General features: G+C 34.1%; 1 protein-coding gene across 9 annotated transcripts in view; it reads right to left on the reverse strand.

Annotated features, from left to right (window-relative positions):
• Positions 1 to 1,966: 1,966 nt before the first annotated feature.
• Positions 1,967 to 26,783, reverse strand: part of Cd36 (CD36 molecule) — a 90,026-nt gene continuing 65,209 nt past the window's right edge. For all 9 annotated transcript variants that reach the window (XM_031380044.1, XM_031380043.1, XM_031380042.1 and 6 more), the window contains 12 exons: positions 22,547 to 22,707; positions 18,374 to 18,521; positions 17,810 to 17,989; positions 16,540 to 16,631; positions 15,023 to 15,069; positions 10,384 to 10,453; positions 9,148 to 9,335; positions 7,802 to 7,920; positions 6,748 to 6,821; positions 6,177 to 6,231; positions 5,264 to 5,428; positions 1,967 to 2,918 (listed from right to left, as the gene is read on the reverse strand). In XM_031380044.1, coding sequence (XP_031235904.1) covers positions 5,264 to 5,428; positions 6,177 to 6,231; positions 6,748 to 6,821; positions 7,802 to 7,920; positions 9,148 to 9,335; positions 10,384 to 10,453; positions 15,023 to 15,069; positions 16,540 to 16,631; positions 17,810 to 17,989; positions 18,374 to 18,521; positions 22,547 to 22,707 — 1,299 coding nt within the window. In that variant the 3' untranslated portion in view covers positions 1,967 to 2,918. The remainder of the gene's footprint in view (positions 2,919 to 5,263; positions 5,429 to 6,176; positions 6,232 to 6,747; positions 6,822 to 7,801; positions 7,921 to 9,147; positions 9,336 to 10,383; positions 10,454 to 15,022; positions 15,070 to 16,539; positions 16,632 to 17,809; positions 17,990 to 18,373; positions 18,522 to 22,546; positions 22,708 to 26,783) is intronic.

The following is a 26,783-nucleotide window of genomic DNA, read 5'->3' on the forward strand; positions in this document are numbered from 1 at the left end:
ACTGCATTCCGTTGTTTCCCTACATTTTAAATTTGCTGCAACGTCTCTAGGTCAATTATTTGAATTCTTACCAACTAGTCTGTCCATGTTCTCATCTTTTCACACTTCATGTGCAACCTGATGGTTTTAGCACTGTGTTCATGCACCAACATCCACACAACTGAGGAAGGAAGCGCTTTTTCCATTCATTATAGACTCTGTGTAAAAATGCCATTAAATGCTATGCTAGGAATCAGCACTGAGCTGACTACCTGCATTTGAGCCATTTTGTCTGTTTCAGTGTTATAAGGTGCTTCAATTCCATAACACTACACGCACACACACACACACACACACACACACACACACACATACGCTCACACACACACACACACACACACACACACACACACACGCACACACACAAATGTGACCACTGGCAAGTGTACTATGAGACATGTCTGAAGCTCATATCAGTAGAAATCTCCCTATCTATGACTTTCTCCTGAAGTCTAATGCCACTGTAATTTCCTAGTATTGCTGCATGCTGTCAATAGAGTCCATCTTCATGGAACTTTGGTGCTTGACTGATTATAATATATCAAGTTCCCTATGAGACATGGAAGGCAGGTGTCTCCTAATATTGTCACACACCTGATGTTAAAGTCTACAGCAAAATCTAATGCTTCCTTCCAGGTAAAAATTTTTCTGTCCATGCTTTTCTCAGTGTATTTGCAGAGAAAGTGACGTGGGTAATATGAACTGTTCTTCCTATTTCTTTCAATGCATCTTTTTTAATACTGTACTGCAGCCATGTGGTGTGACCTCACTCTTTGTTTCTGAACTCTGGTGAACCTACTTCTGTCAGTAATTAGAGCAATGATTTCCCCATCTTAATTAAAAGAAAGGATACAAATCTCTATGGTTTGAGTAACTTCAGATATCTGAAAGATTCCTCCTAAAATGTGTTAGCTTAACTTGAGGTTTTAATAAGATTAAAAAAAAAACTAAAAACTTATACCTAGCTGCTATGTGATTATTTTTCAAAGTTCTTTAAATTTTACCATTTATTTATTTAAATTGTTTCTTTGGGAGTGGTGCATGTCTTTAATCCCACTGCTCAGCGGAAGTGAAGGCCTCTAAAACCAGCACTCAGGAGACAGAGACAGGCAAACCTAGGCCAGCCTAGTCCACAAAGCAAGGAGCAAGTTCCAAGACAACCAGAGCTACACAGAGAAACCATGCCTCAAAAAATAAAATAAAATAAAATAAAACAAAACAACAACAGAAACAAAAAGCAGAAAAAAAGGAAAAAAGTTTCCTTTAAATTTGAGGTTTAAAATGACATCATTTCCCACTCTCCTTTCTCCCCTACAACCTTCTCATACACTCCTCCTTCCTCTTTTGAAAATCCATGTGCACATGCATACCTGAGAGTATAAATGCTCACCGCGTGCACTGTAAAAGGCTGCACAGGAGAGCCAGGCATTGTATCAACTCTAACAGGAGTTATATGTCTGAGTAAGCAGACATATAGGAGCTGGGAATCAAACCTAGGTCTTCTGAAGGAACATCAAGGACTCCTAACAACTGACCCAGCACTCCTGCCCAAAGTTGTCATACAGCTTTGACTGTTTTTCTATCTAGGCCAGAGTGTTGCCTAACATTTACTTTTATTTTTCTATGTATAGAACACAAAACGTTTGTTGATATTTTGTCTTTTATACCAGAATTTATTTGGACTAATACTCTTTGAAATGCGTTACTCTGCAAAAGAAAGCAGAACAACCTATCAGTGTGTCTTACCCTGGAAAAAAATTTGCCTTCAAGTCTCACACTACTGCTATAAAATTAAAATAAAATGTCTGTTTCCAATTGGATTAAGACATAGCAGAAATGTTAAAGGATTCCAAAAGACATAGGAGTTCAGATGGAATATTTCCAGAAAAAAAGACATATTGTGATGTAATAGTGACTAGACAAAAAGTTTGAATTTAAGGAATAACATCTTTTAATGTTAGAAACCAGTCTTTTGGGGGTGATTATTAAAGGAGGAGATATTATCCACAAATATATATTAAAGCCCATCTAGCTTTTGTAAGATTCCATACAATAATTCATTTATTTCCATTTACATCTTTTAACACTATAAGAGCTCTGTGAGGTTGCATTAGTTGAAGCTGAGCAGAAAGAGAAAAACCTACTCAGTTTTTTAAAGAGCTATGCAGCATGGAACATGACAACATACTTAAAATACAAAGAGCTAAAGTATGCTAAAAAAAATAAAAGTCCATTTCATGGTGAGGAACAGAACGTCTAAGCTCTGTGTCAGAAAGTAAAAAAAAAATGCTGTGGTATCTGGCTTTGCTGTTGCCAAGGACTCCAGAGAGGGAGAGACTTGATATATAAGCAATGGCTCACATGGGAATTGTTCATTTTTCATTCTTAAGTCTTTCAAAAGATGTCTGTCGTACTTATACCATGTGCTGACAGTTGCAAGCCATATTTGCTACAAACAGAGGGGTCACCACAGACATGATAACAGTTTTCTCCAGTGAGGAAAAGAAAAATTTCTTAGAGTGTACATTCTTGAAATTTGCCAACAGGGAACAAAACAGTAAATCAGAATTGCTTCTACAGAAACCGAAGTCCACTCAGTTGCAAATGATGGACTTTTAAAAGTGCAAGATTTTATTAAAAAATATAGGCTATAGTGACATATGAATCTTTTTAAAATATGCTGTGACTTATTGCATATATATATATATTTACAAATAAATATATATCTGCAATAAGAGGGAGAGAAAGAGAGCACACGCCACCTTTTCTTCAACTAAAGATAGGTGTGTTTGTAAAAACAAAGCATGGATTAAGTCTTCGTTTTGTAGATTAGTTTTACCAAAGATGTAGCCAGTGCATAATGTAGGCTCATTCACTACCTGTAAAGTAGAAGAAACATTATCAACCCAAAAGCAGTAAGATATAAAAAGGCAAAATAGTCTTATAACATATAATCATATCTTATATATCATATCACATCAAGATGTGATACATTCGTTTATGCAGCTCAAGCTAAAGAAAGAAGTCATTTAAGAGTTTCATTATAAAGGAGACACATGCTTTTCTTCAAGAATGACACATACAAAACTGCATCCTGACGCCCAAGAATGAGAAAAATAAGAACAGGGAGGGTAGATAATTAAATTTGCTGCTGAGGATCACCATACACTCAAGATGGTCTTCCATGAAGACATGTACACATGCACAACTTGCAAACTGAGCTTACTCTCGCAATCTGTAAGCAGCAAGCCACTTTCTCCCTAACAGGCTACCTTATTCCATCTTGTACATCCATCCCCTTATAAAATTGTGCACAAACTTTCCCAGAGACTTAAAATTTTAGAATATTACAAAATGACTATTTCAACAAACCTACCTCTCATAATTCTGAGCCTAGTAAAGGCAATTTATTGCCAAGTAAACATCTGCTTTGTGGAAACGTAGTCTTTAAAAGGTGTTATTTTTCTTTAAGACAGTGGAAAGTTTGCATAAAACAGGCACTTAGTCATGTAGACACAAAGAGCTTTTAATTCTGTTATTAAAGAGTAGTATATGAGCCTAACGTAATCAAGGATCATTAAACAGTGATGAAGTTATTCATTAACTAATAAAATGATAACATGTACAGGCATGCTTTTGTATTTGAGCAGGGATTTGATACATTTTTAGTAAATATTCTGTTTAATCTATGATATCAACACATGTTCACATTTGTCCCATTATAACTTGTTGGGCTAATGAGAAATATTAAAGTATTTTAACTTTGGAGGAGACATTAATTTTTTTCATATTTTTATTGAAAATAAATGTATTTCACAAATAAATGTAGAGGTTTTCATTTTATGTGTGTGGGTATTTTTCCGGATGTCTGTCTGTCCTTTATTATGTGTGTGCAAGGACTGTGGAGGTCAGAAGAGACATCAACTAGTGGTACTAGAGTTAGCAGCCACGTGCTGGGAAAGGGTCCTTTGGAAGAGCGCTGGTGCTGTTTAAGTACCTCTCATGTCTCCACCTCTTATTTTAAGCACTACAATGTGTATATTTCTTGCTAGCATTTTAAACACATGTTGTGCAAATTTAGATAGCGTGACACAAATGATCCAGACAAAAACATTGAGGTGCATTTCCTACATTATTAAGATAGTCAATTCTCATAAAATAAATACTGATAACTAATTTCCACATTATTTTAGAAAACATAAACATGGTTATCTTAGACTTCAATATGGATAGTTTGATATCTGTTATAATTTTCTAGAATGTCTGCAGAAGATAGACCATAGTATTTACTCCAGGTTATTGGAAACACACATAGGGATAATGTGATAATTCATGTAAAATATTTAGCATTGACAGTATTTGTTCAATATAAGTAATTAGGATTAAAATAAAAATTTCTGCAAGACACAGATTATGGTCAATTTTTGGCTTAAGTAGAATAAGTTTATTTATTTTGGAGTGATTTTTTTAAACCAAGCATTTTCTACTCAGACTTCATTTTTCTGACAGGAATTGAAGAATTCTACTTCAAAGTTCAGTTCCATTTTGGCCATGGAAAATAGCTTAAGCTTCCATTTTTGTTCTTGTAGAAAAACATGGATATTAATATCTAGACTCAGTGGTTGCTAATATCTAAAATAACCTGTACAATTTTGCCAAGACTCTTAAGTATTATCCACAATTATGTACTTTTTCTCTAAACTGAGTGACTCGATTAATTAATACATTATTATTTTGTAATTTTATATTCTAACTCTTACACAGTGATTTTTAATTCGTCATCAGGATGCCCTGATTGGGAAAAGGCATGACTAGCATCTGGATGCATCCACCTGAGGTTTATGATGATAATTTCCTTTACCTCTGTATTTTACCAAAAACTATATATTTTTACATCTTCATCTTGCTCTTATAAATTTCAATCTACCAAGATTTTTATAATTATAATTTTTCATAAATTATAATTTTAATAACTGTTAAAATGAAAGAAATTAGAAAGTCTAAATTTGGACAAAAATTAACATTGTGCTATTTTTTCCTATGGTAATGATTTCAATCATCATTTGTTTCTTAATTTACAACAATTACATCCAAAATTAGGATATATATTAAGAGATTATAACTGGTTAAACATGTCCAGAAATAGTTGTGCCTCAATTTATAATCACTTTTTGATAAGATGAAAATAGTTAAAATAATACATTCTTTGCTTAAGAGCACTTACTTATTTTCCATTCTTGGATCTGCAAGCACAATATGAAATCATAAAAGCAACAAACATCACCACTCCAACCCCAAGTAAGACCATCTCTACCAAGCCAAGGAGCTTAATTTTTCCAGTAACTTGATTTTTGAACATTTCTGCTTTCTCATCACCAATGGTCCCAGTCTGCAATCAAAGTAACCATTAATGTTATTTGAGAAAATTAAAAAAGCAAAATAATTTTATATAATTCCCTTCTTTAAATGTACATATAAGTGTCAGCTACCTGGGTCAGAAGGCAATAAAATTCACTTTACATCCATAGTAGACACACTGCACATGCTGATGAGCAGTAATGACTCCTTTCCCACTTTGATCATGCGGCCTAGGACTCAGAAGTGTACAAGCATCCATGTGATCTTTCAAAATCTTTGAAATAATTAACAACTTTCCAAGTGTTTCCCAGTGTAAGGGAGCAAGGTCAACATGCTTTGAAGTTTCGTGCAATGCATTTTCTAATTTTGTGACTAATCAGTTTAATAGCTCACAGTAAGATAGTTTATCAGGCGATAGGACTGTCATTCTTTTCTAGTCTATCCTGACTCAGAATAATTAGTTCTTTGTTATCACTGTTATATTTAATAAGTCATGAATTCTGTGTTGTTATATATATATGCATGTGTCCATCTTGAGAGTACTTGAGTACTCTTACTTGAGTATAAGTAAAATATGTAAAATTATTTGTCTGAAAAACAGAGCATAAAACTTAACAAATACTTCCATGTAATTTAGTTTTTTTTCTAATAGATATATTGAAGTGTAGGAGCATATATACAGGAAATATAAATACATCTTCATATACTACCTATGTCATTTTAAATACAAAAAGTTTTTATATAAAATTGTTTTAATGAATAATGAAATAAATACTAACCTCATTTAGCCATAGTATAGGTACAATATAAGGTCTCTTCAGATACTTTAATGCTCTATAATACACATCAAAAGTAATTGTGAGTATACTTATACATACTTAAAATACATTTATAATAAATAAACTATCAGATAACAATTACTCTTTTATATTGCTTAAGTTCTTTGATTTTGTTCTGTTCAACGAATCAGTTTTAATACATATGTCCTTCATATTCTCCATCCACATATCTAATATAGATTTCTGATTATATTTTATGAGTTTATAGGTATACATTTTAGTCTACAAAAGTATATGACCTAGAAGGTATAGTTCTAATAATTGGATATATGGTACATAAGAAGAACCCCCACACACAATATCTAACTAATAGTAGTGAAAATAGACATTTTAATAAGCATCAGATCTGATTCTTCTTCAAGTAAAATTTGTCCTAGATATTTAATAATTCTATAATGGCATAAAGATTAAAAAATATAAGACATTCTTTCTATCTTTGTTCATCTACTCACATTCTTATAAGAAAATGTTACTAATGCATAAAAATTTCAACATTCTTAGGGAGACTCACTCTATTTTTCTAGCTGGCTTGACCAATATGTTGACCTGCAGTCGTTTTGCAAATTGTAGAGTGAACCCAGTTATCTAAAAATAACAAATTTAAAAAATTACAAACTTCTAAAACATTCCTTTATAATAGTCAGATTTTACCTTTTCTTATACAAGAGAGCCGTTTTGTATTTAAAAATGGAAGAATTCTTAAGGCTGAGAAATTAGAGTCCTTTAAACTTTGTGCATAAGTACATAAGTAGTCATGTTTTACATGTATTTAAATGCACACAGGGTATCTACATATATAACATATACATGTATGTAAACATATATGAAGAGAGAATTTGTCTTAGCTAATAGTTATAGTTTTCTTTAGATTGTGAAATCAACATAATTTACTTCAGAAAAAGGAATATTAGTAAAACAATATAAAAAGGCCAACTCAGTCCATTTTGTTCCTGAAATATATGTCCAAATATGTATTCATTCAGAGTCCACACAAAAAACAATATCACAGACTTCCATTACTTAAGGAGAAATGTGTCTCCACAGCTCTCAGATGCTGAGAGCCAGTTCCAGAACATGCTTGCTTAGCAAGTTTTAGATCACTGAGCTACATTCATTCTCTTCCTTCAAAGGTTCAAAAAGAGTATCAAGATAATATAATGTTAGTAGTAGTACTATAACAACTGTTGCACTATTCTTGTTACATATTTTGTCAAAACGTACATATAAAAATTGTTTTAATCCCCAACAGCAGTGATTCCTCACAAAAGGAAATCCAGTTAAGTATAATAATAATAATAATAATAATAATAATAATAATAATAAATATAGGGTAATTACACTAACTTTTATCATTAGAATTCCTTGATTCCAGTAAAAGCATTATAAAGTCCCTTGTATTGAAATCAAAACTGAATTTCATGCCATTCATACACCTGAATAGGAAGAGATCATTTTAATCTCCTTGACAGTTTCACTCATCTTAAGGATATGATTCAAGAATGTATATTTTTTTATTTTTAGAAGGATATTAATTAAATTTATCAATAAGATGATGAATGACTTACGGGTTCCACATCCAAGTATGTCCTATGCTCATCTTCATTTGGATTTAAACCTTCGATAGGTTCTGAAACATCAGGACTTGCATGTAGGAAATGTGGAAGGGAAATGTACACAGGCTTTCCTGAAGACACATTTTAAAAGACAATTGGAAATAGATTACTTTATAGCTCATACATTATTTAAAATATTTGCTAAAGGATGAAGCTTTTGTAGATTAAAATATAGCTGGGTTTGGAATGCTGATGATAAGAGCATTACATGTGGTTATTATTATGCAAAATATCATAAAATTTTGTGACATTTTCTTAAGCAGCCCGTTGTTGCCTGTTTCTTCATACTAATTTCTAGAATTCAAATGTTCACTGCTGAGCCAAATTAGAGCATGTTCAAACTTCAAGTGGTGATACAACTATACTGAACATCTCATAGTGTGTTCTTTTTTATGCTCATTCTACAATAAATACTGACACAACATGGAGGAGGACTCTGAGGTCTGTGCTTTGTCATTCTCACTGTAGGGACACAATAACAGCTTATTCTATTCTATTTTCTAGAAGCAGGGGAGCTACAATCATGGCAGATGATTAGAAAACTTGTTATATACTGGGGCTTTTTTCTTTCTACCTAACCACCAAACCAATATGGTATAATACTAGTGTGATTTTTCTAATAACTCATTTTACAATTCTGAAACAAACAGTGGCTTCAAGAAAGAAAGAAAGAAAGAAAGCCAGCCAGCCAGCCAGCAGCGGGGCAACACATAAAGGCACAAGAAAATGCACTACCAGCAAATATTATGTTCCGTTATGATTGCTTTCTTTCACTTTGAATGTCCAATAAAAAAGAATTATGGATTAATATTATATCAGGTGTCAGGATACTTTATTTTTACTCATTCATCTTCTCTTTCTTCTGTACTCTTCCACCCTACTAGTAGCCCTTCTCTAAGCTTTCTTGTCAAATGAATTTCATTACTAACTCTTCCCCAGATTAAGCTCTCATTCTTTACTATTGTAGTCTCAGGACCATCCCCCCAACACACACACACACATAGAGAGAGAGAGAGTGAGAGAGAGAAAGAGAGAGAGAGAGAGAGTGAGAGAGAGAGAAAGAGAGAGAGAGAGAGAGAGAGAGAGAGACAGAGAGACAGAGAGAGAGATTTAACTTTATGTTCTGCATGTAAGAGAATATTTGTGTGGTATTTATCTTACTGAATATGACTTATTTTGCATAATACAATGTTACCTAGCCCTATCTAACTTTTACCTGTTACAATTTAAGGAACAAAATTTTCAAGCATAATAAAAACAAATTCACATGAACTTAGATAATGAGCATGTCTACACACCTTCTTTGCATTTGCCAATGTCTAGCACACCATAAGATGTACAGTTATTGGAGATTACTTTTTCAGTGCAGAAACAATGGTTGTCTGGATTCTGGAAGGGTGATGCAAAGGCATTGGCTGGTAGAACAAACCTGTACACTTGGATTCCTTTAAGGTCAATTTCAGCTCCAAACACTGCATAGATAGACCTACATGGGTTTTCAAGAAAAGAGTTTCAAACTAGAGAACTGAATCCTGTTCCGGAAATATGATTCTTTTTGCTTAAACTAATTTATATTCTTGCTCTAACTTATAAAAAGTCACATATTCCTGATAAAATTTTAAATTCTTTTTTAATTCATAGGAAAAATTGTTGATGTTGTTTTTACACTTTAAGATATAACATGGTTAAGAGCATGAGTATAAAATGTACATTCTTTGGTTCTTAAAATATCTTCTAAGGTCAAGTTTACATGTGAACTATCATGGGGGATAAATGTCAGAGAAGGTTTTCATACTAAAATTCTTCTAACACATATTTATATGTCTTACTCCAATTATATATTTGCACTCAATTTGGACTTTTCCATCTTTCAAAAATGCTTAAAGAAAGAGCCACCAACTTGGTGGAATATGTATATGGTGGGCTTAGAGCAGATCTCTTTCATCAACCCTGTGTCTACCATGCACAATTCTTTGTCAGAGCTCATTCAATATTCTCTCTGATCCCCAGATACCTCTATGTGACAAAGCACTGTTCTCAGAAATTTTATTCATAGGGTAATGATTCTGGGGTATATAATCAATAAATCTATCTATAGTCTCATTTTCAGGGATAAGACTGTAGATCAAGAGCAGTTGTGTGGGTTTCCGTACTCATGGATATATATGCAACCCCACCAGTTCAAAAACTTTGCTGCATGAATCATTAACATAGTTCTGCAATAAATGTGTCATCTTCTTTAGACATCTTCAGAAAGATGAGATTCCCTTTATACTTGATTTCTGTATCCTGAAACTTTGTCAGCAGACATGCTAAATATTACTCAAAGAAGATGGCTTGTACTATAAGTATTGAAATATGTAAGCTAATTATGAAGAATCAATAAATATAAATTCAATTTTGCCACATCTATTCTTAAGAAATCAAGAGAAATATTTGTCTATTTTTAAAAACCGTGTAAATAATTATGCCTCTCATATTTTGTTTTATGACTGGAATGGGAAATGTCTAATATTTGCACTCCAGAAACTTACCTGCAAATGTCTGAGGAAAAGAATCTCAGTGTCCGAGACTTCTCAACGAAAGGTGGAAAGGATGCTGCATCTGTTAAAAACCAAGCCATTGACAAGTGTTTTTATGTGATGTGAATTTTAGAAAAATCTGTAAATCTCTTCCTAGTATGGTCAATAGAAATAAAACATAAACTGCATATAAAATTTCAAAGTTACCTAGCAGGATAATTACTTTCAGAAAATAAAAAAAAAAAAGGTACATTTTACTCAAGTATATACGTTATCAGCATTTTCTTCTTTTTCTTTTTCTTTTTTTGCTGTGGATAGGAGAAATTTATTTTTTTGTATTCCTGGAAGGTGGGATAGTTCTTTTTTCTTCCATGTATTTTCTTTTGTTTTTGATTTTTGTTTTTTTTTCTTTTTTCATTTTTCTCCCCCCCTTAGATATTTTCTTAATTTACATTTCAAATGTTTTCCCCTTTCCAGGTCTCCCGTTGAGAAACCCCCTATCCCATTCCCCCTCCCCCTGGCTCTATGAGGGTGCTCCCCTATCCACCCACTCCCATCCTCCCGCCTTGGCATTCCCTTACACTGGGGCATTGAACACCCTCAGGCCCGAGGGCCTGTCCTCCCACTGATGTCCAATAAGACCATCTTCTTCACATATGTGGTCAGCGCCATGGGTTGCTCCTTGTGTATTCTTTGGTTGGTGGTCCAGTCCCCAGGAGACCCAGGGGGTATTTCCTATTGACACTGTTGCTCCCTCCATGGGACTGCAGACCCCCTCAGCTCCGTTTTCAACATATAATCAAAGTATCTTTCATTGCTAATGTATAGCATATTTAGTCTTACAGATCGTTTCAATCACAAAAGATGTCCTAGCTATTTTTATCAATTGACACAACCTACAGTGACTTGAGGAAAAAACTTCCAATGAAGAGCTCCCTAGATCATACTGGCCCATGAGTGTGTCTGTACGGGAATATAATGATATTTTAAGAATCACCCCATAGATTAAATTTAAATGTTTTGTCATTGGGGAGTGGCTAGGAAGGGATGGTAGGTGTGGCCTTGTTGGAAGAAGTGGATCACCGGGGCTGGGCTTTCAGTTTCCAAAATCCAAGCCAGATCCACCATACCAGGCCAATGAGTCATTGCAATGAACATTTGCAAGGAAAGAAAGTGTGTGTAAACCAAAGGCTAGATGGCAGGACACACTATGACACACTACAAATTCCACAAGTAGAGATTGCAAGGGGAGAGGGTGGGTATGGGGGGTGTAGGAGATGAGTGGGATTGGGGTGCATGATGTGAAATTCACAAAGAATCAATAAAAAATTAAAGAAAAGGAAAAAAGGGAGAAATTGCCTTGAATCTCAGAAGAGACATTGAAGTTTGAACTTCTAAACAGCATTGAGACTGTGGTAGAATATGGGGGCTTTTAAAGTTGGATGTAAAACATTTTTATATTTTGTTATATAGTTACAAGTCTAGGGGAGCAGGGAATGGATTATGGTGGTTTGAATGAGAACGCCCCGTTAGGCTTATAATAGAATGCTTGGTCATCAAGGAGTGACACTTCTTAGAAGGAATTAGAAGATATGGCATTTTTGGAGGAAGTGTGTCATGGGGGATGTGCTTTCAGGTTTCAAAACCCCAAGGCAAGTCCATTGTCTCACACTTCTGGCTTACTGTCCATGCACAAGTAGAACACTTAGCTATGCTCTAGACCCATGCTATCATGCATTGCTATCATGCCATGATGATAATGAACTAAACCTCAGATACTGTAAGCAAGATCCAACTAAATACTCTCTTTTATAAGAATTGTTGTGGCCATGGTGTCTCTTTACAGCAATAGAACATTAAGACAGAGTGTCTTGATTATTAATCAATGGAGGCTGAGACCCAGCCTACTTTGAATGCTCCTATGTCCTAGGATGAGGGTCCTGGGCTATATGAGGAAGTTAGCTAAGCAAGAGCCTAAAAATGAACTTGCAAGCAAGCCAGAAAACAGCATCCATATATAAAATTTGCAAAAAAATGTCCTGCCATTAGCTCCTGCACTGACTTCCCTCAACAATGAACCAGAAAAATAAGATAAATCAATCTTTTATTCCTTATGTAGATCTGTCAGAGGGTTGTATTACAGCTATACAATGAAACTGGAATTGTAACCATAGTACACTTTTCCTTGGCTGTAAAACCACACTTGGCTGGAGGCTATATAAATTACTGATAAATATATAAAATGTATATTCACTGCTATGAAATAAAAGAAACCGTAGTAGTAAAGGCACTGTTAAGGTTGTGAATGTGTTTTTGAAGTATCCCATTCTATCCTCAGGTTGGCACTTTTCTTGTCATAAATGCCTTCAGAGTCCCTATTATATCAGCATTGTTCTAACTTTAGTAGTGATCTGTTCATCTTATTTAATAATTTTTAATTTTTTGTCACTAAAATTTCTCATAAAATGTTTAATGTATTTCTATACTTTAGATGATGTTTTATCATTTATTCAAATTTCAATGTAATTGTCTTCCATGGTAGATACCAAAGAAGTGAAGAAATCACAAGATAACTCTTCAATCTGTGTTCACTAATGAATTTGTCCAAAGTCAACCACCACTGGCTGTATTTGCTTAAAATAGTCTGTTATATCCTTCAATTACATGTTCATGTGGTTTTCTCATCAAGTTTTATTTTTCTAACTTTATGACTTGTTAGTATTCATTTATGCTTCTGTGAATAAAGAATAAAGAAAATTATAATGCTCTTGTGACCAATGCTTTATTCTTTCAACTAGAGGACTAGACAGTAAATTTTAGTTTAAATTCTCCATACCAGTAGGCATTGTCTACACCTTAGCATCCAGTGGTTAATCAACTAAAGGATTATACATTGTAAGCACTTAAATTATTTTTTTCTGAAACATCATTAGATATAAAACAATTAAATCCAGTCAAGAAAATTCCATAGTCATGAAATATAAGATAGTTATTAGTAGAGTCATTGTTTTCTTTTGTTTACATGTTCATGTATGTGTGGAGACCAGAGAGAAAATTTGTACATAACTCTACAGATATTATCCATCTTTATTTTTGATCTGAGTACTCCTACTTGGACCTGAAGATTACTGATAAGTCAAGGCAGACCATTGAATGAACTCCAGGTATCTACCTATCTCAGCCTACCCAACTGTAGAATTGCAACTACACTTAACCATGTTCAATGTTTTTTCACATGGTTCCTAAGAGTCCAACTCTGGTTCTTATACTTGTTATCATACCAACCAAATTATACTAACCAAATTATCTCTCCATCACACAAGAGATACTTTTCTGAAAAGAAACATTCTAAATGTGTATTATTTGTTTTAGTGGATGTGTTTCAAAGCACAAGAAGATGCAATTTTAGATTATGATGGACACATATTGGCATCTTTGTTTCAGTGGCATTTGCTCCCACTTAGTCCCATATCAAGAGTCCTACTCACAGGGATCATCTCTTAATTATTCATCTCTTTTTCTACTCCTTTTACCTATGAAGTTTGCCTCTATATCCTTGGTTTCATTACTGAGGTTCCTGTCATTACCACTAATAAATTCTCAAAGCTCAGCTCTCTTCAGTTCAACTAATTCCTTAGATCAAGAACAGAGTTCTTGGCGATTTTTCTCTTAAACACAAAGCATCCATTACTATTGAGGAACAGCGTATTATAGGAGTATTAGGCTTATATAACAAATATTGAAATACTTGACAATTTGTTTGGAAAACATTACTGTCATCACTCATGTTTTTCTACCCTGTGAAATAGAACTAAAGTAAATAAATCTGCAGTTCACAATTGTGCCTTTGGAAAGGGAGCTCCAGGCTCCATTTGTTATTTAAACTTTCACCATCTTCATTATATCACTTTCCTATTGAGTATTCCCTCACCTACTTTGTAAATATTATGTATGTGCTTCTGACTAATTAAAGGCTTATCTTTGATTTAGATTGCTTCATGGTACTTGATTGCCATTGTGTTGTTCAACCATAGTTCTTACATGGAAGGACAGTGTGTACTTTGCTTTTTTTTAAGGACAATAATAACCCTAACCTAACTATATCCTAAAGCAAAGATTTTAGTTGTTTCTTTGCACTCCAAGTGTAATGTAGAGATCACATGTTTGCATACATTCTCCCTGGTAGTAGATATTTAACCTTGTTTTACTTCTCTCTCTCCCTTCATGCTGACCAGCTTGTCCTTCTGCTCTCCAGTCTTGCTTCCTCACTGGGGTGGGGGATGTTTTCCTTTGTGAAGTTGTATTTCTTCACATGTACATTGTCAGTCTACTATAGGAGGAACAACTGACTAGTAACTATACCTCTACATTTGTTTTTACCTACCTGTTGGGTGACAAATCTCTAAGTGAGATACTTTACAAAGAAGAAATTTTCTTGCAATGAAACAAGGCTTACTTTACATGGTTAATCTAAAAAATACTATTGCATTTAGGAAATAACCCATTCCCACCCTACCCAAAAATAGACTCTGAGTTATGCTGAGTGCTAATCATAGCCCCTCAACCTGGATTTCTTTGGCTGGGAGAGCAGCCCCAGTTCTGGGAAAAAGGTAAAGTTTTTCTTATTGTGATTATTACAAAAGATTCTTACCTGTGCCATTAATCATGTCGCAATAACTTGGCCAATAGGACAGATTCCTTAGGAATAAAAGAAAGAGGATGAAAAAATACTCTCATTTCAAAAACACCATATTCACATTACTCTTTCAACTTTGAAACACCACTTTCATCAACAAAATAAAGAATAGAGGTGTTGACAGCAAAGATTTAATAAACATTCCACCTCACTCAATGCGTGATTGTTTGATCCCCTAATCTTATTGCTATGAAGGAAGTACTAGACGACTTAAGAGGACAGGCCATAAACATAAGCAGCTAAATGCCAAGCTCATTAGAAACTACTCAGATAGATATGGTTCTGGAAGAAAATAAGACAAACGTAGATCTCCCAGCAGGAATTGGTTTCCTTGAGAGAAATGAATAATGTAGTAATTTGTTCAGTGTTCATCCGGATAGAAGGAAGGTGCTAACAACATTCCTGACACCAGCTCCTCATCATATAGAAGTGGGGAGAGAAAAAGGAAAAGAAGATTACAAAGTAGCAAACATTTGGATTCATAGAATTCAAAATTTGTAAATACTTAATGTTAACTTTATCCTCATTGTGCTTTTAACAGATTTTGCACTTTTCCCATTTTAGCATTATCAGAGACCCATATTAGAATGGGACAGGACTTAATTATCTTTTATTATCTAAATTATGTACATTTATATATGGGCTAGATTAAAAAGATTAGCATTAAATCTCTATGAATCTTTTTTAGTCATTTGAGTGAGAAAAAAACTAGTGCTGTCTACTAAAAAAAGTCTACTAGGATATCAAGGAAGTGGTGCTGGTTATACTCCGCCAAAACACGTGCAGTTACATCAACTGCAAAATCCAACAACCTTCAGGATTCTTTGACTCCTGGTACTTATTAGTTTTCTTTCTATTTTAGTGATATCAAAAATTAGGGCTCTTTCAGATGAATTGTCAGGAACTGAGACACAGAGAAGTATAAGTTCATGAACCTATTACTTAATTGTATGGATGCACTGTAATGTTAGATATGCTGCAGAGAAAAAAATTAACACTGTATTTTTCTGACAGAGAGAATCGATGAATAAAGGCTAAGTTTTCATATGTTCATGCTGGTGACTGTCAATCAGACTGGTTAGGAACAAGACGGTGGCATGAAGAGTTTAATGTCTGGCAAAAAAAGGAAAAAAAATGCCAATATTGCTTTTAGGCATGTCTGTTTTATAGGCCAGTATTTATGCCTTAACAGTAATAGTAAAGTAATACAAATAGCACACAGAATAGCAATAGAAGACCCTAGTCTGTCTGTCTGTCTCTCACTCTGTGTGTGTGTGTCTCTCTAATTTTTCTTTTCTGTTTCTCTATGTTTGTTTCTCTGTGTCTCTCTCTCCTTTACTTCTCTCTCTCTCTCTCTCTCTCTCTTTCTCTCTCTCTCTCTCTCTCTCTCTCTCTCTCTCTCTCTCTCTCTCTCTCTCTCTCTCTCTCTCTCTCTCTCTCTCTCTCACACACACACACACACAATTACTTACTTTTTTCCTTTATAGGATTCAATTATGGCAACTTTGCTTATGTTATCCTTTCCATTGAATACTTTATAAACTCCATCTACAGTGTTATTGTACTGAAAAAATGAATAAAAATTACTCATGGATCAAGTTTTATTTACTATGTCATAACACATATGACTAACTTTAATGTTTTTCAGAAAGGGGTCATTCAGAATCTTTTTTATCATTTGTGATATATAACACAATATGAGCTTTACATTTTGAGCTTTAAGTATTTTAATGTTAAAATATAAAAACTGCCTACAAATAAGTGTTATATGCTCACACAAAATATAAGAAAATAAGTAACAGTGGTTGTAGATGCCATTCCAGCATTGCTGTGAATTAACGAGCCATAAGGTTGCTCACTGTTCCTATTATGCTCAGGTAAGGAAACATTGAGATAAACTTACAAGACTTCTAGAGATTTCTAGATATATTCCAAATTTTCAAATCATTAGTAGTGGCTACTAAAATGAACAAGATTATACAAACAAAATTTAAAAATCTCTTAGCCAAAGAAGGAGCTGTAATGATTTGGTTCAAATAAAATTGACTCTAATTCCTTCAGGCTTTTCTGTTAATATTTAACTAATATACCACTGGATAATCTGAAACATTAGCAACCAGGAACTGGAAACGTAAGCAGTATTGCAACACCGTGTCAGGCTATACAACAATCAAAACAGGTTTGAGTAAGCCATCTCATTCTCATCCCATTAGGAATCCAAAACATAAAGTATGTGTAGCAAGAAGTGCACATTCTCTTAATCACCAAACTGCCATTCTGTGGAGTTGACTGGCAATCCTCACTAAGTGAAGCTTGATGAATATCTCAAGTGAACATTCACAGAAACTTTGTAATTGAAAGTTTAATAAAATTACAGCTCTAGAAAATGAGGAAAGATATGATCAACAGGTTTGATTTTTAATACAAAGATATAGTAACCTTGATTCTTTAGAAAAATAAAAGTAAATGCAATTTGTAAATATTTACGTATTTACAAATGAATTTTCAGTTTTCTATAGGAATAATATTTGATTAATTTTTAAATTAAAATTAATTTAGTCAGACATATTAAGTAATTTTTCACTATGAAAACTTATAGCATGTAAGATTTAGACTTTAAAAATAGTAAATTATATGTGTGCAGATTAACTAGTAAAGAAATATGCAAAACTATAAATGTTTCCCATTAACATTTTGTTTATATACTTAAAAAATATAGCAAACATTTATATTAGTACTTACAGGATAAAACACACCAACTGTGGTACTTATAGGATATGGAACCAAACTCAAGAATGGATCTTTGTAACCCCATAAGAGTTCTTTCAAAGATCTTGTTTGGAACATAGAAGACTTGGACTTTTTGATAAGAGAGTTGAGCACAACTTGAACAAATGAATTTTGGTAGATATGTGGTGCAGCCTACAAGAAAAAGAAAACACTATCTGAGAAATAAGTTCATTATATTTCTTAAGTAAATGGATTAAATATATCAATCTAGTCCAATTAAAATCAAAATACACCTTCAAAATCTGCCAAATCCTGCCTAGTCTAAAATTATAATTTTTGCCACTTTTTTAAATCCCTTATAGGATTATTTTTTGAGTTGGTTTTAAATGAGACTAATTAATCAATCAATTCTGTCAATTGATTATGCTGATCAGGTCATCTATCCAGATGACAAAATAGCATAAAACATGGTTTTTATAAGATGATAAAAGAACTAAGGCTAAATGATGAGGGTACTTATGAGATTAATTGTGACAGGCTCTGAAATGGTCCACATAGCAGCTGCTGTCCACTCACTGCCACAGCCAGATTGAGAACTGTGAAGTTGTCATCCTCTGTCCCAACAGACAGTGAAGGCTCAAAGATGGCTCCATTGGGCTGTACAAAAGAGACAGTGTAGTCCTCGGGGTCCTGAGTTATATTTTCCTTGGCTAGATAACGAACTCTGAAACAAACATAAGTCAACAAAATGAGGGGGGTCAAAATCTTGCATAACAAATGTCTCCATTCTTTCAACAAATACTATTTGAACCCAGAACAAATCACTATTAACATTAACAGAACTTCATGGTAAACAATTAACTATTGAGATATCTCTGGTAAAGGTTGTTAAACCTGGAATAGGAAAGTAGAATAGAATGAACTAAGTTAAAATAAACATTGTCCTTTGGACTGGTTAAAGTGGAATGGGTTGGAAACACATTTTGGTAGCAATTCCATGTGGAGGTCTAAGTAAATGCAAGTATACATAAGAAGGACTAAAAGTAGCAAGTTTAAAATACTGAAGATCATGATAATATGGTTTGAAAATGACAGTGCTAGAGTGTTGTTTAATTAAAGAGTGAAGAAAAACAGTTGGTGAAAATAAAAGACATAAAGTGAGATTTCAGACATACAAGGGCAGTATAAATCAATAGTTGTCTTTATCCTGGAGTATAGAGGGTCAGAGAGTAGGAATATAGTTTTCATATTAGAAAGACCTCTCCAAGTGTGTAGTCTATCCAGCCTACATGTTAAGTACATTCATGAAACCACCATTAAGCAACCAATAGTCATTTCCAATTTAAAAGGATCCAGATCTATCTCTGTTCTTTCATCTTACATATTGAGTTCTTAGTATTAATCTCTTGCCTTTAACACTTGTAATAGTTTTACGACTGTGTTAAAAAGTGATTGTATTGTAGAAAAACATTTTTTTGGTACAAAGCAGACATTAAAATGAAATAGGGTAGATCTCACTCAGCACACTATTCTATCTCTGGATATCCATTATAAGGGCTGAGTTATAGCTATAGTATTGAAAAATCATAAGCCTACAAGTTTGTTAGGAAACTTAATTCTTATCAAATACAGATTATGGGGCCCCATAAACATAATGAGTCTGGGGTATGTTCAGTATTTTCTTACTTCTTGGTATGTTTTAGCACAGGCTTGAACTAAGTAGTTCAAGTAAGTACAAAGGTGAGCCAGGATATCTGGCTCTCAGTGCTTCATGACGTGGCCATATTATTTAAAAACATGCCCATTCTCTAAAAAACAGGAACAGTATTTTAGCAGGTGCTGTGCAAAGCTTTATCATTTATTCTCTGCTGAGTAGGATGCTTTAAGCAACCTAACAAATCTGAAACAACACAAGGCACTAAATTCTTAGTAATGCCTGTCTCACAAAATATCTATTTTAAAATTAAAGTAGCTATTAATACCAATTCAAGTAAGGCTACAGCAATTTCAGAGACTTCAATGCAGTTATGACTGAGAACTAAAGCTAAATAATTCAGATTCATTTTTTTCCCTAAATGGGCACTGGGCACTTACAACATCAAACCAGTAGATGGCACTCAAGAAGAGAAAATAATCGGCAAAACATGCCTTAGGAAAGTTCTTATGAAAGAGCATAACACTCAATTAAAAAAAAAAAGATGTCTTCGAATGTATGGGTTAACAAGATCAAAGGCAATAGCTTTCTGCACATAGTTACATGATTCCTTTATTACTATTCTTGCCAAAGAAAACATAAATTTTACAATGCAAACTATCTAGAAGGAACTCAGTAATCAGAATTATTATAGATTAAGATATAATTATGATATTAAACCATGTAATTTTATGCTTTGGTCATGCCTTATGTTGTCAATTACTGCTTCATCAACATCATTTTAACAGTCATTGACCAAATCAACTAGCGGTTCTGTTTTAGGGGGCATATTTTCCTACAGCCTCAATTTAAAATGAATTCAGAGTGTCATCAATAGCCTGTCATGTTCTCACCTAACACATAGAAGAACCTCAATATAGTAAACATTTTTTTAAGATTTCTTAAATCTGATCTTTATTTGAGGCACTTAGGTAAGCTAAAGAATTTCAGTTTGATGATCTCATGAGACAAGAAGCACACTTCATCCAGGACAGTTTGAAATTGCCCTACAAAGGAGAACTTGCTGTCTGTTATTGTACCTATAAATCCTACTCCTTCCCAGCTTTCTCTGTTGCCTTCACAAACAAAATAAATATATATAATTTATCCCCTTTGAGTTCTATACAGAAATAAACTACAAGTTGTAGGAATAAATCCTATAGTTTATATAAATGTACATATATATAAACTATTATGTATATGTATATATACATATAAACATATATGTATATATAATTTATATATATTTATATATATGCATATATACGTATAATTTATATTTATATTGTATATATATATATATATATTGTGTGTGTGTGTGTGTGTGTGTGTGTGTATGTGCTTCAAAGGAGAATATAACTAGGCTAAATTGCTATTATTACATTTCAATGTAACTTCACAAATTTCTTAAAAGCAAAAATCATTATCCCCAAGCAAACAAAAATTAAACACTAAAACATAAACCAGAGAATCACAATCCTTAAATGAGAGAGAGAGAGAGAGTGAGCCATGAAATATCCTTAAATTCTAATAACTATTCTCTTCTCCTTCTCCTTGATTATTTTATTCCTGTTATAATTCTTAGGTATATATTTTAAATTTTATTTCTTAGGTCTTATAATAGATTATAGATTTCATAGGTATAAACTATACCAATACATTTCTTCATATTTCTTAGATTATGATACTCACATGATATTTTGCTAATAAGTAATTACAATATCATAGAAAACATTTTCCTTTGCAGTTAGAAAAGCAGAGCCTTCTTTGGCAGAATTGTACATTGTTACAGATATTTCAGGAAATAGAAGATGATAGTTCATAAATCATATGTTGGCATAGAATGCATAACCCTTACAACAACAATTGATATTTCTTCATAATTTGGAGTGTCAAATTTAATTCAGAAATATGCTTTGGAAAGGATAAAAATGTACAATCCTATAACGTTCAAAACATACTGCAACTGTGGATTATAAAATTAAGAAGGAATGTAATAAGCTGTGACATAAATCCATCATGCTGCATAAGTAGTTGTGATTTGTCTTGAGATGAATTCAGTACATGCATAAAGAATGATACAAACGACTTCATTGTGTTCTCACAGAAAAATAAAACTATCCCTAATGCTTAGGCAGGGTAGTTTGTTTCAAGTGCCTTTCACTATTCTAAGAGTGGAAGAGAGTCTATAATTTACATAGAAAAGATACATGCAGAAATATGATTAGTAGTCCCTTTCTCTGGGTAAATGTGGACACTTGATGGTATCCTTCTTCCCCCCTTCCCACCCCTACTCCTCCTCCTCCTTCTTCTCCTGCCTCATCTGCTGCTGCTTTCTATTTCTTCCAATGAAAGGTTGTGACTGATTATTCCCCCTAGATATAGTTATTTAAGTTTCTATTTATAACTTTATTAAACAAACTATTAGAATACTTAGATAAAAGTATAGCAGTGTGAAATATTATAAGTTTTAAATTGCTATTTAAGTCTCAAATAGCTGACCTCAACACTTAGCAGGAACTGCAACTATGCAGAATCATTTTAGCTCTGTGGTTCTCAAAGTTGGGTATGTATATGAATCACACAAAGGAGTTTAAAATGCAGAGGTAGAGTCTTTTTGATCCACTTCTGTAGTGGTTGATGGGTGTTGCTATTCTTTCGGGTCTAGAAGCCACACCAGGATAATCACAGAAGTAAGATACCTGTTTCATTTTAAGAAATTCATCATGTACTCATAAAACTCTCAACATGCCAACTGCACAGATTGGGACATGACAAAAATCATCCATATGTTTTTGAGAAGGCAAGTTATTTAACAGCTTAAAATGACAATAAAGTCTATATTTCTTTTTCATATAATATATGACAATATTTGGGTAGCATATATACATAGAATCTAAATCTATAGGCTAAGATCCTTTACCTGTAGGGAAAACATTTTGATGTAAATTTTATTGGCAAGAAAACAAGTACACTTCAGTACAATGGACTTCCTTGGGAGGAAGAGTTCTCAGAAACAAAGTGAGAACACTACTCCTTTTCAACAGCTCACTCACCTGTATGTGTAAGGACCTCTTTGTTTAACCTTGATTTTGCTGCTGTTCTTTGCCACATCATCTGGGTTTTGCACATCAAAGATCCAAAATTGTCTGTACACAGTGGTGCCTGTTTTAACCCAGTTCTTGAAAGCAGTGGTTCCGTCTTCAAGGACAACTTCCTATGGGGTGAAAAAAAAATACAAGTTTGGTTTGTTTTTGTAATGAACAAGGAAATTTCTAGGACCTTGATATGTTTAGTCAGAATAAATGGAATGTCTTGTGAGAACTTGTGTAACTTTGACACACACTTGAAGCAGGAATGCTGTCCACATAAAGGACACTCTCCTGGTTAATGCTTATGAAGAGAACCGGTGTGTAAATGGTGAAGCCATCTTTGTTGCCTTTAAAGCAACCTTTCAAGTAAACCTGTAGCAACATTCCCTTAGTTAAACTAATTCTGAATGATTTACAAACAAAAGATTTTTGCCAGGTATAATCTTCTAAGTCTGTGCATCTGTGTTGATGAGGCAAAAGAGAGAAGCTGAGTGACAACTTGAGTACTGTTTGGAGCTTTCAACAATGACGACAATGACAACAACAACAACAACAAAACTCCTTGCTTCCAAATTTGGGCAATTCAAGGGACTGTAGCTAATCTTTATTAAATGAAGAACATAAATCCTTGAGGATTAATTACATAAATATGGATATTTCCTCTTTGGAATCTTGTTCAATATAACCTCTGTGATTCATATTTTTGAGCATTGCTCGATTGTGTTTTTACAAATAATACAGCTCCTTAATTAGTCATTGCATAGTTTTCAAAGAGTAAAATTATAAGGGGTTATGTGTGTGTGCTTCTGTGTGTATGGGTGTTTGTGTGTCTGTGTGTATCTGTGTGTTTATATCTGTGTGTATACATGATACACATTTGAAACCATGTATATCAGTGGTGCTGAAAATATGAAGCAATTAAATATACAGCATCAGAACTGAAACACCTTTTATTAGAAACTGCCTCCTGTTTAGGAGCTTTGGGACCAAGTAGAAAGCCACTGAAGCCCTTAGGGTCCCTTTCATTGTCTGCAAGGTAAGAGAGTTACCATAGATGCTTGCCCAGCTTCTTTTCTAGAGCTTTTACTCTCAGAACAGGAAGTCTGTGTAGTCATAGTAACTAGTACAAACAAAGAGCGTTTACAGCTTCCAATTAAATAGTTTGGGAAAAATGCCCATGTTTAAGAGTGTTCAAGGGGAAGAGGAAAAAACATATTTCTTAGAAAATTAGCCTAAGGGAGTCGATGAACATAGGAACAACCTAACCTACTTTCCTCACCTGGAAATACCAATTCACTGAATGATACAATCAGGAAAGGAGGGGGAGAAGTGACATGTTTTTTGAGGTTGAGCCTCCTTGAAAGCACATGACTGGAATAAGTACATCTTGGCAAATAGTAGCACACTCTTAGGAAAATTTGCATTATTGAGCCTTACATCAGTTCTCTCTTGGTTCATGCTGTAATTGGTTTCCCTAACATACACATACCCTGATAAGCTGTTTAGTTGGTCAGTGTAAATTGAGTTTCCTGTCTCCGGGAAATGATAATGCTTAATGCTAGGAATAATAGAAGCCATTAGAGAAAAGCAAGGCAGCAGGTTTGGATGTGTTTGAAAATGCTATAAATGCTATTTTACTGTAACCCATATACACAAGAACAAGAGCTGATCATATGATGTTTAGATAGCTATTGCTTTTCTATGATAATATCCTTGAAAAAAGATAAGCACCCAAAATGCTTATTTCCACACTAGCCCAGTATTAAAGCAAAGTTACAAAGCTGATTATACCCAGCTATCTTAAGATAAAGGTATTTTATAAATATTAAAGCTGAAATCTGTATTGATTTATGTCACAAGACTGTGAATCTTTAGGTCATAAAAATTTTAAGGCCCAACATAATGTTACTGTTTATCTTGTGTTACTGAAAATACAAAATTATTTTTGTTCTTAATGAAAATAAGTAAATATACTCTTATGAGATCAGAAATAATTTCTGACCATACTAAATCATTTTGTTCGTTGAACAGAGAAGCTAGTAGACTTTTAGGGTGGGATAGCTATCCCTCATAGACTGAGATGTGCACACCAACTTTGACAGTCATGTGGGTGAGTACTCTTTTAATATAATGGCAAAACCAAGTGTATATGTCTCCTTCATGTAACAGTCAATGTTAGTATAATAATTAAAGAACCTTTATATTTTCTTGTTTTGGAGTAGATAGTGCACAAAATTATAAGAATCGCTCCATTCATAGGGCAGTGGTGGCACACGCCTTTAGTCCTAGTACTTGGGAGGCAGAGGCAGGTGAATTTCTGAGTTTGAGGCCAGCCTGGTCTACAGAGTGAGTTCCAGGACAGCCAGGGCTATACAGAGAAACCCTGTCTCAAAAAAAAAAAATTGCCCCATTCACCAAAGACCATGTGAAAACTGAGTCATATATAGTACATTCAGTATATATTGAAACTAGATACTATACTAGAAACTAAATATTGTAGATTTATGTGAGTCTGTACAGATTATTTAACTTAGTTATATCTTAGTCTCCTTATAATGTAAATACTAGGCATACATCCGATCTACCCAGGACTGGTTCTAAGTAGAACAACATACATCCAATCTACCCAGGACTGATTCTAAGTAAAAGAGTATACTCAGAAGGACAATGACTTTGGTGGGAGTAGCTAAGCTCTTTCAGCTTGGATGTGAGGGTCCACTGCCCAGGAGGCCATTCTCTCCTAGTACAGTAAATCTAGTTGAATTCCCTAGCTGTGGAGGTTGCAGACCCTAACAACTTCAGTTGTTTTGCTAAGTGGACTTGTTCTCTTCCAGTTGCCTTCTTAATATTTTACTTCTATGCTCATAGACAAGCACTACAGAGAAGCTTGCCTTTGCACTGGATGGGTGATCATTATAGAGACTGATAACTGAGAAAGTACTGAGAATAAGTGAATGTTTCTGGTTGGCTCAGTCTTGACTGAAGCGTCTCTAGGGAAAGGATGTGGTGACATGATATGGCTTGTATGGCTGTTTTGCTCACCAACCCATCAGAGTTGTTACTACCAGAATATGATGTGCATAAGTTTGGATACAGCATCATTTCATTAGGGATGGGGAGGGGTCACTGAATTCCACCTGTCCTCATGTAAACAACACTGAATTCATCCATCCTGGCACAAATAAATAAAAAAACAGGTAGAAGTAGTGTTTGGAAAGAAATGATACTGCTGAAAGAGGACGAAGAGGACCCTGGGGAGTGAATATGGTCAAAATATATTCTATGCATGTAGGCAATTATCACTGAGAAACTCATTGGTATGTACAATTAATATAAGCTAATAAAAGTTCTTACATTTGTGGGTTATATCTGTAAAGTGAAAGAGAATTCATATTATTGCTTACAGTTGTGTTAAAAAGAACAAATGGCTTTATTATTAGGTTTTAATTCATTAAACTTGGTTGTGATCAATTAAAATATGGATTAAAATGCATTGAATTATATTGCAGCATTAAGATTTAACATTTCAGAGATTCAGAAACTATACTTTTTGAATCTTATATAAGAACTTAACATGGGAGATAGTTGTTCGGGTTAAGTTGTGAACTATATGATAATAACCTCGGAAAGAAAAAGAAACCAACATGTGCTGAATTCTGTTTCTAAAGCATTGATTGTAAGCCAAAATGGTGTGCACGTGGTGTCCTGAGGTCTACCTCAGTTATCCCTAAAATCCACAGTCCTTTGTGAGGAAAAGTAGCCCAGTGATGCAGAGCTCAGGTTAGGATGCTGGCCTGAAATCCCTGGGAATTCATCGTTTCTGTTTCTTCATTACTCACATGTCAACTATGAGCTACCATGGCAGCCCTTAACATGGGTTCTGGGGATAGAGTTCAGGTCTTCCCACCCGTGTGGCCACTATATCACTAACTGGGCCATCTCCACAAGCCCTAACCACTGTTTCTTTAACATTCATTAGCCAGGAAACATTTCATTTGATCTTCCCTTAATACCTGTTTTCCTCCTAAATTATACTCTTTCCCCCCTCTTTCTTCATAAAACAAAACCAAACACAAACCCTTTCCTTTCCTTCCCTTTCCTTCCCTTTCCTTCCCTTTCCTTTCCTTTCCTTCCCTTTCCTTCCCTTTCCTTCCCTTCCCTTTCCTTTCCTTTCCTTTCCTTCCCTTCCCTTTCCTTCCCT

Source organism: Mastomys coucha, unplaced genomic scaffold (genome assembly GCF_008632895.1).
Source record: "Mastomys coucha isolate ucsf_1 unplaced genomic scaffold, UCSF_Mcou_1 pScaffold19, whole genome shotgun sequence".
In the NCBI taxonomy this organism is placed as follows: domain Eukaryota; kingdom Metazoa; phylum Chordata; class Mammalia; order Rodentia; family Muridae; genus Mastomys; species Mastomys coucha.